Source organism: Ranitomeya variabilis, chromosome 1, assembly GCF_051348905.1.
Source record: "Ranitomeya variabilis isolate aRanVar5 chromosome 1, aRanVar5.hap1, whole genome shotgun sequence".
In the NCBI taxonomy this organism is placed as follows: Eukaryota; Metazoa; Chordata; class Amphibia; order Anura; family Dendrobatidae; genus Ranitomeya; species Ranitomeya variabilis.
The window spans coordinates 441,668,157-441,684,139 of NC_135232.1; the positions used below are offsets into that span (position 1 = coordinate 441,668,157).

The 15,983-nt window shown below is 43.5% G+C and overlaps 1 protein-coding gene across 2 annotated transcripts in view; it reads right to left on the reverse strand.

The window, feature by feature from the left end:
• FKTN (fukutin) overlaps positions 1-15,983 on the reverse strand; it is a 36,157-nt gene that overhangs the window by 12,941 nt on the left and 7,233 nt on the right. Inside the window, exons 3-8 of one of the 2 annotated variants that reach the window (XM_077249340.1) lie at positions 12,401-12,460; positions 11,581-11,784; positions 10,338-10,615; positions 9,462-9,594; positions 5,718-5,847; positions 4,883-5,016 (exon numbers count right to left, since the gene is read on the reverse strand). In XM_077249340.1, coding sequence (XP_077105455.1) covers positions 4,883-5,016; positions 5,718-5,847; positions 9,462-9,594; positions 10,338-10,615; positions 11,581-11,784; positions 12,401-12,460 — 939 coding nt within the window. Of the gene's footprint in view, positions 1-4,882; positions 5,017-5,717; positions 5,848-9,461; positions 9,595-10,337; positions 10,616-11,574; positions 11,785-12,400; positions 12,461-15,983 lie in introns of both variants that reach the window. The other variant, XM_077249333.1, reaches the window with a different exon arrangement.

Consider the following 15,983-nt stretch of genomic DNA (forward strand, 5'->3'; position numbering starts at 1 on the left):
TTTTACCACTATCATGAAGTACAATATGTCACGAGAAAACAATGTCAGAATCACCAGGATCCGTTGAAGCGTTCCAGAGTTATAACCTCATAAAGGGACAGTGGTCAGAATTGTAAAAATTGGCCCGGTCCATAACGTGCAAACCACCCTTGGGGGTGAAGGGGTTAAAATACAGACATTTGCCCCATACAATGCTGCACAAATGTTGATTATGGCCCCATAAGATGCTCCATAGAAATATTTGCCCCGTATAATGCTCCACAAATGCTGATTATGGCCCCATAAGATGCTCCATAGACACATTTGCCCCGTATAATGCTGCACAAATGCCGACTATGGCCTATGGTGCATCTAATGCCATCATGTGTGGTACGCCCCAGAGAGTGCATCTAATGCCATTATCTGTGGTACGCCCCAGAGAGTGCATCTAATGCCATTATGTGTGGTACGCCCCAGAGAGTGCATCTAATGCCATTATGTGTGGTACGCCCCAGAGAGTGCATCTAATGCCATTATCTGTGGTACGCCCCAGAGAGTGCATCTAATGCCATCATGTGTGGTACGCCCCAGAGAGTGCATCTAATGCCATTATGTGTGGTACGCCCCAGAGAGTGCATCTAATGCCATTATGTGTGGTACGCCCCAGAGAGTGCATCTAATGCCATTATGTGTGGTACGCCCCAGAGAGTGCATCTAATGCCATTATGTGTGGTACGCCCCAGAGAGTGCATCTAATGCCATTATGTGTGGTACGCCCCAGAGAGTGCATCTAATGCCATTATGTGTGGTACGCCCCAGAGAGTGCATCTAATGCCATTATGTGTGGTACGCCCCAGAGAGTGCATCTAATGCCATTATGTGTGGTACGCCCCAGAGAGTGCATCTAATGCCCTTATGTGTGGTACGCCCCAGAGAGTGCATCTAATGCCATTATGTGTGGTACGCCGTAGAGAGGGCATCTAATGCCCTTATGTGTGGTACGCCGTAGAGGGCATCTAATGCCATTATGTGTGGTACGCCCCAGAGAGTGAATCTAATGCCAATATGTGTGGTACGCCCCAGAGAGTGCATCTAATGCCATTATCTGTGGTACGCCCCAGAGAGTGCATCTAATGCCATTATCTGTGGTACGCCCCAGAGAGTGCATCTAATGCCATTATCTGTGGTACGCCCCAGAGAGTGCATCTAATGCCATTATCTGTGGTACGCCCCAGAGAGTGCATCTAATGCCATTATGTGTGGTACGCCCCAGAGAGTGCATCTAATGCCATTATGTGTGGTACGCCCCAGAGAGTGCATCTAATGCCATTATGTGTGGTACGCCGTAGAGAGGGCATCTAATGCCATTATGTGTGGTACGCCCCAGAGAGTGCATCTAATGCCCTTATGTGTGGTACGCCGTAGAGGGCATCTAATGCCATTATGTGTGGTACGCCCCAGAGAGTGAATCTAATGCCAATATGTGTGGTACGCCCCAGAGAGTGCATCTAATGCCATTATCTGTGGTACGCCCCAGAGAGTGCATCTAATGCCATTATGTGTGGTACGCCCCAGAGAGTGCATCTAATGCCATTATGTGTGGTACGCCCTAGAGAATGAATCTAATGCCAATATGGGTGGTACGTTCCAGAGAGTGCATCTAATGCCATTATGTGTGATACGCCCCAGAGAGTGCATCTAATGCCATTATGTGTGGTACGCCCCAGAGAGTGCATCTAATGCCATTATGTGTGGTACGCCCCAGAGAGTGCATCTAATGCCATTATGTGTGGTACGCCCCAGAGAGTGCATCTAATGCCATTATGTGTGGTACGCCCCAGAGAGTGCATCTAATGCCATTATGTGTGGTACGCCCCAGAGAGTGCATCTAATGCCATTATGTGTGGTACGCCCCAGAGAGTGCATCTAATGCCATTATGTGTGGTACGCCCCAGAGAGTGCATCTAATGCCATCATGTGTGGTACGCCCCAGAGAGTGCATCTAATGCCATTATGTGTGGTACGCCCCAGAGAGTGCATCTAATGCCATCATGTGTGGTACGCCCCAGAGAGTGCATCTAATGCCATTATGTGTGGTACGCCCCAGAGAGTGCATCTAATGCCATTATGTGTGGTACGCCCTAGAGAGTGCATCTAATGCCATTATGTGTGGTACGCCCCAGAGAGTGCATCTAATGCCATTATGTGTGGTACGCCCCAGAGAGTGCATCTAATGCCATTATGTGTGGTACGCCCCAGAGAGTGCATCTAATGCCATTATGTGTGGTACGCCCCAGAGAGTGCATCTAATGCCATTATGTGTGGTACGCCCCAGAGAGTGCATCTAATGCCATTATGTGTGGTACGCCCCAGAGAGTGCATCTAATGCCATTATGTGTGGTACGCCCCAGAGAGTGCATCTAATGCCATTATGTGTGGTACGCCCCAGAGAGTGCATCTAATGCCATTATGTGTGGTATGCCCCAGAGAGTGAATCTAATGCCATTATGTGTGGTATGCCCCAGAGAGTGAATCTAATGCCATTATGTGTGGTATGCCCTAGAGAGTGAATCTAATGCCAATATGGGTGGTACGCCCCAGAGATTGCATCTAATGCCATTATGTGTGGTATGCCCCAGAGAGTGCATCTAATGCCATTATGTGTGGTACGCCCCAGAGAGTGCATCTAATGCCATTATGTGTGGTACACCCTAGAGAGTGCATCTAATGCCATTATGTGTGGTACGCCCCAGAGAGTGCATCTAATGCCATTATGTGTGGTACGCCCCAGAGAGTGCATCTAATGCCATTATGTGTGGTACGCCCCAGAGAGTGCATCTAATGCCATTATGTGTGGTACGCCCCAGAGAGTGCATCTAATGCCATTATGTGTGGTACGCCCCAGAGAGTGCATCTAATGCCATTATGTGTGGTACGCCCCAGAGAGTGCATCTAATGCCATTATGTGTGGTACGCCCCAGAGAGTGCATCTAATGCCATCATGTGTGGTACACCCTAGAGAGTGCATCTAATGCCATTATGTGTGGTACGCCCCAGAGAGTGCATCTAATGCCATTATGTGTGGTACGCCCCAGAGAGTGCATCTAATGCCATTATGTGTGGTACGCCCCAGAGAGTGCATCTAATGCCATTATGTGTGGTACGCCCCAGAGAGTGCATCTAATGCCATTATGTGTGGTACGCCCCAGAGAGTGCATCTAATGCCATCATGTGTGGTACACCCTAGAGAGTGCATCTAATGCCATTATGTGTGGTACGCCCCAGAGAGTGCATCTAATGCCATTATGTGTGGTACGCCCCAGAGAGTGCATCTAATGCCATTATGTGTGGTACGCCCCAGAGAGTGCATCTAATACTGTTCAAATGCGATATGCCCACAGCCATGAATCTAATGCCCATCACATTAGACTACAGTACCCATAGAAGTGGACGGAGCAGTGTCACACATTACAAGCATTAGATACTGTGTATCTAATTCCATCTTGTGTGATAATCTCAGTCTGTATTACACTCCGCGTCTCTAACCCCAGCATAGGATTCGGTGAGCAGCACCAACTAATAGAATCAGCGCTGCCAATCATCCTCGGTGACACTGTGATCCTAAACTTCATCCTTCCCTATTCTTTCACAAACACCCAGAAGGGGAGGGGAAGGGTGACATCACACACACGTGAGCAGGCCCCGCCCACATTTACAGCAGCTGTAATGTGAGCTAGTTGTACACTTGGTTTTCATGGCAAATTTCAGCAGCTGCTCCCCCTAGTGGTTAAAAGTGGAAAATATCAAAACATGTACAACTATTTTTCATATTTTACTGTATTAAAGACAAATGATAATATTAAAAAACATTATAAACCATTAATACTTGATATTTTTTAATTGTTGGCAAAAAATTTTTGGGAAATGGCACCTTCCCTTTAAGCCCTACCTTATGCAGAGTTCAGATTACACAGCAAAACCTGCTGACAAATTCCCTATAAACTGCATTATGTTAAACTACTATTTGTTAATAGCTCTGCCATTATGTTTGCAGTAATATATATATTTGTGTGTCTGCACAGGACAGTTTTGATCGTATCATTTGAAAACTGCAAATTTAATTGTCTGATAATGTTTCCTTCCATGAGTAGCTAAGTGCATATATTTATTCTGAATGTGCAAAATAATAGCAACATACACATGTTGCTGTTTAGTACGGTTGCTTGAAATACAACTGTTATTTGGTGCTGCCATCTAGTGGGAATTTTGTGAATTAATCATTTTTGAAAAAAACTGCAACTGTTATATTGATGAAAATCTTTAGTAAAACAGGTTCTGTTGAAAAAAAAAAAATAAATTCGCTGGTACTAAACCTGAAATTATATGAATATGAATATTAGAGCTCTTTCAAATCAACTCTAGAGAAATACTATTTTTTACATTTGCTACCTGCTATGGTTCAGGTACCTGCCCCTGTGGAAATCCAGCAGGGTCACCCAATAATAAGTAGGATCTTGACTGGCTTCTGGCTCTGGACAGTGTTTGAGAATTATTTATTTTTAAGATTGCAAATTTGGAAAGAGTTAAAGAATATGTGTTGTCATGATGGGCCTGCGAGATAAAAGTGACCCATCAGTCACTGCACGGAGGAAAGCGGCAGACAGGAAGAAAGGTGAAAGGCTGTAAGTGCACCGCCAACACCACTGCATTTGCAACCAATCTGCAGGAAAACGTTCCAATGGATTTCTCCAAGCAGGAAAAGAAGGATTTCTAATACAAATGTATGGATTTAATCAACATTACAGCGACTTTACATTGATGAGACTAGATTGAGGTGTAAAATCTATATATACAGACATTTATATCTTTATATGTAACTGCTGGTAAAAACAGTACCCCCAACCTTGCCGAATTTGTGCTTCAGTGAGAGTCCGGCCTTCTGAAATGCTGGAACTAGATCAGGCTTGTAGTTCTGTATAAAGATCCCTAAATCCACATCTTTACTGTATGTAATGATGTTGCACTGCCGATACCAACCTTAAAAAAAAAAAATGTCAGGTTATTAATTTTCATTATACAGCTTTATTATATGCTCCCCTGTTGGGAAGCATGATGAAGATAGTGACAGTTTAGCATAAAATCCCCAAGTTTCATGAGGTGCACATAATAGGAGATATATGAATGACCTAAACATTTCACAATATAAGACTATGTAAAAAATGACTCATCACATTAATATCTGACACTATAGCTAATAACTCATCATATTCCGTAATCATATTTTACCTGTCAGTAGATGTGCCACAAATGTATCAAAAACAACACGTGCTTTAGCTTCATCAGTAAGGAACTACTTAGTCTATTATAGTACATATACTATATTGATTCATTTGTGACACCAGGAACATCTTGTCCTACATAAATAAAACTAACTTTATTAAACGAGTACTATGGAGAAAATCACACACGTAATCCACACTAAAAACTGCAACATTTTTACTGCCAAGAGAGCAGGTTTTGGCTGCAGAATAAATACTGCATGTGAACATTGCCCATAACCTATATTAATGGTTTATCAGACATTCTATGGGATTATGTGCCATACATTTATTAATCAGGATTTTCTTACTTTGTGATTTTTTTATTCTTTGCTATGTAGCCATTTTTTGCTTATCTAGGTTACGTTCCCAATCAGTTTTCTATGCTGTGGGTAGTAGCAATATACCATATTGAATTACCTAGACATGTCCCGCTGCTGATCCAGAAGCTCACACCCAATGAGTCCAAGGTTGCTGCTGCCTGGTGTAAAAGTGCTTTGGCTTTCTTTCTAAATTCAATCCCTTCTAGCGATAAGTCATCAGGATAGAGCTAGGAGGAAACAGAAGGGATTTCAACACATCATCATAAGTTTTTGATCTGTCACAAAAAGAAATGTATTGCATGTCGACAACACTTCACTGCACAGTTCAAAATGCTACAATTTGGCAGAAGTGCATTTAAAGAGCACTCCATTAGCATTAACAAGAACACTCCTTCTATACTGGCGAGATGCCATTGTGACCCAGTCACTGGTAAAGTACTGGAGGGGAGATGTGTGTCACTACGCTTAACCCCTTAACGGCCATCACCTTTTCTGGTCCATGACAGCTGATCTGGTCAGCTGTCATGTGCCCCCAACAGACGAGGGTGGAATCGCGATCCACCCGCAGCTGTTAACATGTTAAATGTCACTGTCAAACTCTGACAGACCATTCATCATGCACGCGCCGGAAGTGGGTCATTACCCTCGCCCATCGGCGCCTGTTTCACATGAATGCGGGTTGCCGATGGGTTGGCATGACCCCTGTGGTTGTCATTGCCGGCTTGCTATGAGCGCCGCCCAGTGGTTGATGCTCACAGCAAGTCAGCATTTCTGCAACATAGGGCAGGCCTGCAGCCCTGCTCTATGTAGCACAAGCGATCAGATGATTGCAGCTACTAGTTAGTCTCCCATGGGGACTATTCAACCAAGTGTAAAGTAAAAACAAAAATGTTTTTAAAAATACACAAAAAAAAAATCTAAAAAGTTCAAATCACCCCCCATTTGTCCCATTCAAAATAAAAATTAAAAATAATTCAAAAATACACATATTTGGAATCGCCACGTTCAAAATCGCCAGTAAATGGCGTAGCAAGTAAAAAAATTCAAAATGCCAGAAATACGTTTATTTGGTCGCTGCAACATTGCAATAAAATGAAATAACACCACTTAACCTCTTCCCAACCGCCCACAGGTCAGTACATAAATGTCGGCGTTTGCTGGCCTCTGTGCAGCGCCAATGTTAGTGAGCTGTCGGTGGTCTCGCAGCGCTCAGGGCCCCCAGGGTCCTGCGATTCCTGTGCAGAGCGGTAGCTCTGACAGTTGACATCATAGGGACCTGATTCGATCAGGTCCCAATGATATTAACCCTTTGCTACCTTCTAGATGCCACGATTGCAGCATTTACAAGATAGCAGAGGGAGACCACTTCTACGAGTATACTCACCTCTCCGATGCGGGATCCCGTGTTGTCCCGGCAGCCGGCGGTCACGTGATGACTTCCAGGTCTGCCAGCTACAGTGGCTTGTTAGACTCATCCAGCAGCTGAATCTAACAAGTGATCTGCCTGTGTAACACTTGCAGCGTTCATACAATGCAATACAAGTGTATTGCATTGTATGAGACCAGTGATCAGAGAAGCAAAAATTGAAGTCACATACAGGGACAAAGTAAAAAAAATAAAAATAAAAAAAATGTTTAAAAAACATCAAAATGAATACAAAAAAAAAAAAGAAAAAAATATTAAAACCAACAAATACATATATTTATGTATGTTTATGACACAATATATATAACCCACCCTCTACCTCACGAGGATAATACCTTTTGAACGGGCTTTATGAGAGGGTGTTAGATTTCATTAGGACCTTTTGTGCGCACATTTAATTCCCTATTGCTGCTCTGCCTTTGCACATCTCTTAACCCTTTATAACTTACCTCTGTTTACATCAATTCCACTTGTACTTTTTATTATGATCCACCTAATTTTCCTGCTTTGGTAGTTATACTCTGCTCAGATTTTTGTGTGTTTATTTATGTTAATAAAATATATTTTATGGTTCAATATATTCTTTGATCCCCTGTCGCTTTAATTATGCCTATTGGGTTTTTTTGTATTTAAATAAAAAAAGAACCTGGACATGTTTGGTGTTTGTGAACTCGTAATGACCTGGAGAATTATAATGGCAGATCAGTTTAAATTTAGTGAACATGGTAAAAAAAAATTTTTTTTTTGCAATTTCACCACACTTTGAATTTTATTCACGTTTTCCAGTAGACAATATGGTAAAATCAATAATACCTTTCAAAAGTACAGCCCGTCCCGCAAAAAACAAGCACTCACATGGCCATATTGACAGCCATGAGTTATGGCTCTAGGAAGAAGTGGAGCAAAAAATAAAAACGCAAAAACGGAATTACCCCTGGCCCTTAAGGTGTTAATGGCATCAGTGATATAAAGCCAGAGTATTTTCCTGAGGCTGAAGCTAAAGTTTTATAAATGGGCTGGTTTTATGTGGACATCCATAGAGTGGGTGGGAGGGTATCCACCTTATATCCACCTTCAGAGCCGGCACCGCCATGTGCTGACAAGACCTGTGAGATGTCACAATCATGTGATCAGTCACATGGGTGAGGAGTCACCTGGTCTGGGCTTAAATATCTGGGCTCCAGAGGCAGTCTGGGGGTGTAGTGACTGGAGTGGAAGGACTCCAGGACAGTGTCTGTGCACGTGGTGTTTGTTAAAGGAGATTGCTAACCCTCAGTGGGCTGAGCCCCACTAGTGCAAGGACTGCACCTAGTCCTACCGTTTTGTTTTGCTCAGAGGACCGTGTTTATTTTGTGCTTAAAACTTGGTTTATGCTGTATCTAATAAAACAAGTGCATCCTTAAAGCCGCAGTGTTCCCGTGACAACCTCCGTATGCAGCCGAGTGAGCTGATCTACTACACCATGTACAATATACAGCCCCCAAAGTCTGAATGTGGTAGTTGCATACTGGTAGACTGGATGCTTTTAGCAGTGAGTAAAAGTCCTTGAAAATCCAGTAGTCGGCATACCAACATTTTAAAGTGAAAGGGTTGTCCGGTCTTAAGCTACAAGTCTGCAGTGACTCTAAGTGACTGCATAACTGTGAATCCTCACATCGCACGCACTGCGCGCTCTGAGGATTCTCAGGTGCTGCCACTGGACACATGACTAGATGGGTATGGGTACAAGTGTACTGAGCGAGGCCGGATTCTGTCTAGTCGGAATGTGGCTGGAAGTATGCAAATTGCCTACTGCCAACACAAGAGAATCCTCACAGCATGCAGAGTGCGATGTGAGGATTTACAAGTATGCAGTCACATAGAGTAACAGAGTGGAACCGAATGGGTTAATTCACACGCTGCCTGTCAAAATATTGACAGATGGAGTCAAAGACCCATGAAGGTTAAATGCTGTTTATTGTCACTGCGTTTTGAAGTAGCACCCTACTGCAGGGCAAACCAAAGTGACCCCATTTGCGCTATCGTCATTCCAGTTTACTTACTCTCATACAGTAACTGCAGGCTTGTAGCTACCGTTTCACATCTGCACTACGGTTTCCACTTCTAACTGGTGCCAAACCCTTGGGCAGATCCAAACAGCTCCTTGGGGACTCAACTCACTTATGAATTTGGTCTTTGACTTTTAGGTTTGTTATTTCGACAGAAAGAACTGAATTGCATGCTGCAATATCCTTGCCATCAAATGTGATGGTGACAGCTATGGAAGCCACAGTAGAAGAACCAAACACGAACCAAAACAAACCAGGTATGTGGAATACCTAATAATGTAACACTAGGAAAACAAGTTTTCTCTACATTTATGTATCAAAGCCTATGAAAGACTGGAGAATTTAATGAAAAGAAAACCAAACCAACCTTGAAATAAGACCGAGCTTCTTTGTAGCGGCACTCTAAAAACCTTGAATGTGAAATCTCAGATAAAAAGCGCGAGGGATCTCTGGGGATCTTCACTTTTAATCTGTCTACAGTAATCTGGACCAGATCAACACTAAAAATCAAAAATAAAGAGTGTAAAGGAAAATTCTAGTCACGGCACAAAGTTACAATAAGGACACCTCTGCCCTTTTCTAGCAAGATGCTAACAGGGCAACAGTGGTGATAGGGCTCAAAAATGTTCTTTACTACATAAATATATCACTGTTTATATAGCTGGAAAGAGGACCCAGGAGCGTCTGAAGTGTTGGAGGTGTAACTTGGGTGAATAAATGCACATCTTTTATTACTTTACTTGCTAGAATGCAGCTTTTTGTCACTATATCCAAGTGTAATTTTGCATGTTTGGAACCCAGTTGCGCACATCTCACCACTAGCATGTGTAAGTGAGAACCTGCATATGGTGAACACTATTTCTGGACTGTGCACTTTGTAATTGCGGCGATTTAATGTTATAGTATAGGAGGCAGCCAATAAAAGGGAGTACAAAGACTTAGGCCTGTTTCACGGTCTGAGTACAGACCACGACTTACAGACTGGCCGCGGGTCTTCTGATCTGAACTTATCTAACTCATATGTGTCTATTATAGGGATCAAAATGAGTTATTTAACATAGTCCTATGAGGCTGTTGAATTTGGGTCAGAAGATTCGCAACATTATGGTCTAAATATCAGAAATATTAAACTGGCTTTACGTAGCGAATATGTAAACAATATATTTTTGACTGTCAGGAACCTTTCACAACAACTTCTATTATTTTACCTCTCATAATAATCTGCTTTCACCAAAAACTTTACCTGCTGTAGGCCCCAGCATGTTGACCAAACTGAAGCTTTCGGAAAGGTGCAAACTTCCTATCCATATTTCTCCTCAGTCGTAAAGGGCCGTGCCAGAGGTAGTTGCCACTCCTTTCATAAAACACTACCAAATGAATGGTGTGAGCTGCCATCTTGAAAATATAATGAAGAGGTATTTCTGTGCCGGAGAGATCATCCATCCCTTCCAGTCGTGGATCTCGTCCATCATATTTCTGCCACTGAAATCCCAGTTTTTCAGCAGCTCGAAAAATACTGCCCTATGATACATTTTGATATCATAGTCACAAGTCATATGAAGACATCTGGAAATGTAATGGCTACTAAAATACTAAATATAACCATTCTGCAAATGATTTATCTAGTTGATCACATTCTTATTCTCATATGGCTACATGGTGACACTAAAATAGTGCTGCATTGCGACATCCATCGAATGATTTCCTATGGACCTGCAACCTCCTGTGACTGCGATGCAGTTGCAAGTGTTTCCAGATGTTTTGAATTTGCTCTCGCTGGTCACATAGACTTCAATAAAAGTCACATGTGACTGCAACTTGTGTGCAACTTATCTGGGATTTGGCACTCTTTCTAAAGCAAAAATCGCAGATTTAAAATAGTCACAGGACAGAAAGTCTCAGACACGTTGCAAAGATGTTTTTGGATGTACGATTAGTATGAGAATAGCTGTTGGGAGACCCGCATCGCCATGTAGCCCCAGCCAATAAAATAATTAAGCCTATACTCACCTCCCGTGATGGCGCCGTTCCCACGTTGTCGGCACTCACTCTCCTCGGGGCTGTGACGCGGTGTTGTGATACATAACGCCGGCACCCAATCTTCGCTGGCATCACTTTCTCAGTCTTCCAATGAACTGAACATGAAGCAGAAGTGCAGGATGCAGCTGATCTCAGACCTCTTCTTCATGTTCATTTTGACAGGAGGCAGAGACAATGACGCCAGCGCTGATTGGGCGCCAGGCATCACGTGTCATTTCACCACATCACAGCCCCTGGACCTTGAGTGCCGACAACGTGGGAACGGAGCCGGTACGGGAGGCGACAATAGGTTTAATTATTTTATCGAGGCTGAACATTTAGTTTAAGAAGGGGTTGTCCTAGTAGCGGAAAACCCCTTTAATAAAAGAGATATTCGGGTATTCAATACACAGGAAAAGATGGCTGACAACCTATGTGGTAGAATTAATGGAAGCAATTACCCTTACTTTATGCTCCCATGACTTGTCTAGGAGGCCCAAAGTAGTGATGTCCCTCTGCTTGCAGAAATATTGACATCCCGGTGGCAAACTGTCTGGCGAGCTCCTCAACCGTTGTAAATCATTTCTTAAGAGTCCCAAAATCTGAGAATCCACTAGAAAAACTGGTACATTGTGTTTGGAAACCAGATTGAAAAAGGTTTTAACCACTTTCTGCATGGAAGGAAAGAAAAAATAAAAAGTGTTCATTAACTTACAGCATTTAATTTACTTCTTTCTGATAAACATGGACTCAGTAAGTTAGCAGCTAAATGAAGCACATCTATGTTTGCCAGCAGAGCTGCAATCAGAGTCCTGAAGGCTGTTTCTTTGAGATATTCAGGCACATTTCTAAAACCTCAGCTTAGATTCTAGAATGGGATGAGCATACGAGATTGTACATTGGCAGTGTCTGCCCTGTATACACACTGAACTAGAAAAGGTAGAGACTCCGTAATTGGAAATATGGCGATGGAGGAGAATGGGATACAAGACACAAGGCAATTCAAGATTAGCACAAGTAAAGAAGAGAATTATCAGAGCTACAAATGAACATGTAATGATGCCATTTTCTGCATGAAAAAGAGAAAGTTTGGATTGACTGCCACATTCATGAAGCCACGTTTACTCCATACACTGAAATATCACTGTTACTACTCAGCAGCACGGTTATGGTGGAAAAAAAATAAAATAAATTGATGGCACATAATGCAATAACAAGACAGACCCCTGTTTTCTGAAAAGGAAACCCATAGACCTGCAGAGAACATGACAAGGACATTCTACTTACCCAACGTGTACCGTCCTGAGTTGACAAACTTCCTTTCAACTTAGAGAAAGCCGGGCCATTCTAAAAAAAATAAAAATAAATAAACACTATGAAAAGAGATCAATGAAAAATACAAGCAAATTGGCTGATACAAAATTCACAGGGTGCAGTGAAAATCTGCAGAAAGACCCAGGTATATGAAAGTACATAAGGGTTTGATGGCAGATTTCATCTCAGAAGAGTAGGTAAGGTCCTCAGAAATCTGCAGCAGAAGATTACATGATACACAGAATAATCTTATTTCCATGCAGATTTTGGAAACAATAGTGACACGCTTACAAGAAATCTACAGCCTGGACCAGAGGAGGTGGATAATTTGTGCTGTGGATATCATCCTATTTGAAAATGCACTGCATCTTAGTACTTCACTACATCCCAGGGCTTCACTGCATTCTAGCGCTTCCCTGCATCCCAGCGCTTCCCTGCATTCCAGCGCTTCCCTGCATCCCAGCGCTTCACTGCATCCCAGCGCTTCACTGCATCCCAGCGCTTCACTGCATCTTAGCACTTCCCTGCATCCCAGCGCTTCACTGCATCCCAGCGCTTCACTGCATCCCAGCGCTTCACTGCATCTTAGCACTTCACTGCATCCCAGCGCTTCACTGCATCCCAGCGCTTCCCTGCATCCCAGCGCTTCCCTGCATCCCAGCGCTTCACTGCATCCCAGCACTTCCCTGCATCTTAGTACTTCACTACATCCCAGCGCTTCCCTGCATCTTAGTACTTCCCTGCATCCCAGCGCTTCACTGCATCCCAGCGCTTCCCTGCATCCCAGCGCTTCCCTGCATTCTAGAGCTTCACTGCATCTTAGTACTTTACTACATCCCAGCGCTTCCCTGCATCCCAGCGCTTCACTGCATCCCAGCGCTTCCCTGCATCCCAGCGCTTCACTGCATTCTAGAGCTTCCCTGCATCTTAGTACTTTACTACATCCCAGCGCTTCCCTGCATCCCAGCGCTTCACTACATCCCAGCGCTTCACTGCATTCTAGCGCTTCCCTGCATCCCAGCGCTTCCCAGCATTCCAGTGCTTCACTGCATCCCAGCGCTTCACTGCATCTTAGTACTTCCCTGCATCCCAGCGCTTCACTGCATCTTAGTACTTCCCTGCATCCCAGCGCTTCCCTGCATCCCAGCGCTTCCCTGCATTCCAGCGCTTCACTGCATCTTAGTACTTCCCTGCATCCCAGCGCTTCACTGCATCCCAGCACTTCCCTGCATCTTAGTACTTCACTACATCCCAGCGCTTCCCTGCATCCCAGCGCTTCACTGCATCCCAGCGCTTCCCTGCATCCCAGCGCTTCCCTGCATCCCAGCGCTTCCCTGCATTCTAGAGCTTCCCTGCATCTTAGTACTTTACTACATCCCAGCGCTTCCCTGCATCCCAGCGCTTCACTGCATCCCAGCGCTTCACTGCATTCTAGAGCTTCCCTGCATCTTAGTACTTTACTACATCCCAGCGCTTCCCTGCATCCCAGCGCTTCACTACATCCCAGTGCTTCACTGCATTCTAGCGCTTCCCTGCATCCCAGCGCTTCCCTGCATTCCAGCGCTTCACTGCATCCCAGCGCTTCACTGCATCCCAGCGCTTCACTGCATCTTAGTACTTCCCTGCATCCCAGCGCTTCACTGCATCTTAGTACTTCCCTGCATCCCAGCGCTTCACTGCATCTTAGTACTTCCCTGCATCCCAGCACTTCACTGCATCCCAGCGCTTCACTGCATCCCAGCGCTTCCCTGCATCCCAGCGCTTCCCTGCATCCCAGCGCTTCCCTGCATCCCAGCACTTCCCTGCATCCCAGCGCTTCCCTGCATCCCAACGCTTCCCAGCATCCCAGCGCTTCCCTGCATCCCAGCGCTTCCCTGCATCCCAGCGCTTCCCTGCATCCCAACGCTTCCCTGCATCCCAGCGCTTCCCTGCATCCCAACGCTTCCCTGCATCCCAACGCTTCCCTGCATCCCAGCGCTTCACTGCATTCTAGAGCTTCCCTGCATCTTAGTACTTTACTACATCCCACCGCTTCCCTGCATCCCAGCGCTTCACTGCATCCCAGGGCTTCCGTGCATCTTAGTACTTCACTACATCCCAGGGCTTCTCCTCCATCCCAGCGCTTCACTACATCCCAGCGCTTCACACAGATTTTCTGGTTAAGCAGAATGAGGTTTTGAAAACCCAAAAATCCACGGCAATTCTGAGACATCTAGCTCCAGCCTTACAAAAATTCCATTTTATGGATTCAGACACGTAGCGTTCTGCAGAATTTTTCCTGAGTTTGTGTTGGTTTTCTTTTAATTTAAAAATACTGAGGAAAGAGGTATTTTAAAAAGTCTATAGTAAATTATTGAAAAGTCTAAAGATACAGTCTTTATTTGGCTTCCTCCTCTAAGCGCACCATGTTCTGTTGTTTTTTCTGTTTTTTTTTCCCTATAAGCTTCCATTTAAAGGTAAGTGCAGTATCATATTATACTTTTTCTATACTATCTCACTATTTTGTTTTACAGTTGTTACAGTGATCCAAAACACACCAGCAAATCCACTTCTGAATGGCTTAATAGAAAATTAAGACTTTGGAGTGGCCTAGTCAATGTTCTGACCTTAATCGGATTGGGATGCTGTGGCATGACCTTAACCCCTTTTTGTCACTGTGCCCTGGGCCTTATTGACCAGAGACGGATTATTACATCTCACAGCATTCCGGAAGCAGGTAGAGGGATGACAGCCCCCGGATGGACCGCAGCTAACAGTTTGCATAGTATGGGGATGCTGCTGCATCCCCATTTAATACAAGCGATCAGCCTGCAAAAAATGATAGTACCATTGTGGGACAAAGTAAAAAAGTAAAAAAATAAATAAATAAATAAAATATAATAATAATAATAATAATAGTAAAAATAATAATTAAAAAAAATCAAAAGATATTGTATCCTAAATAAATATTTGAATGAAAAAATAAAAAATAAACAAAAAAGTACACATATTTGGTATTGGCAGGTCTGAAACGACCTGACCTATAAAGCTGTCCCACTAGTTAACCCCTTTAGTGAACACCATATAAAAAATAAATAAAAAACAAGGTAGAAAACAATGCTTTATCATCATACTGCAGAACAAAAAGTGGAATAAAATGCGATAAAAAAGACAGATATAAATGAACATGGTACCGCTGAAAACACCATCTTGTCCAGCAAAAAACAAGCTGCCATACAGCTCCATCAGCGGAAAAATAAAAAAGATATAGTTCTCAAAATAAAGTGATGCAAAAATTATTTTTTTCTATGAAAGTTTGAGTAAAATTGTCAAAACATTAAAAAAAACAATATAAATGTGGTATCGCTACTGAACCAAAGAATAACACTGACTTACCAATTTTACCCCCTGCGGAATGACATAACCCCCCCCCAAAAAAAAAAAAAAAAAATCCTGAATTGCTGGTTTTTCTACATTCTGCCTCCCAAAAATCGGAATAGAAGGAGATCAAAAAATGTCATGTGTCTGAAAATGGTACCAATAAAAACGTCAACTTGTCCTGCAAAAAACAAGCCGT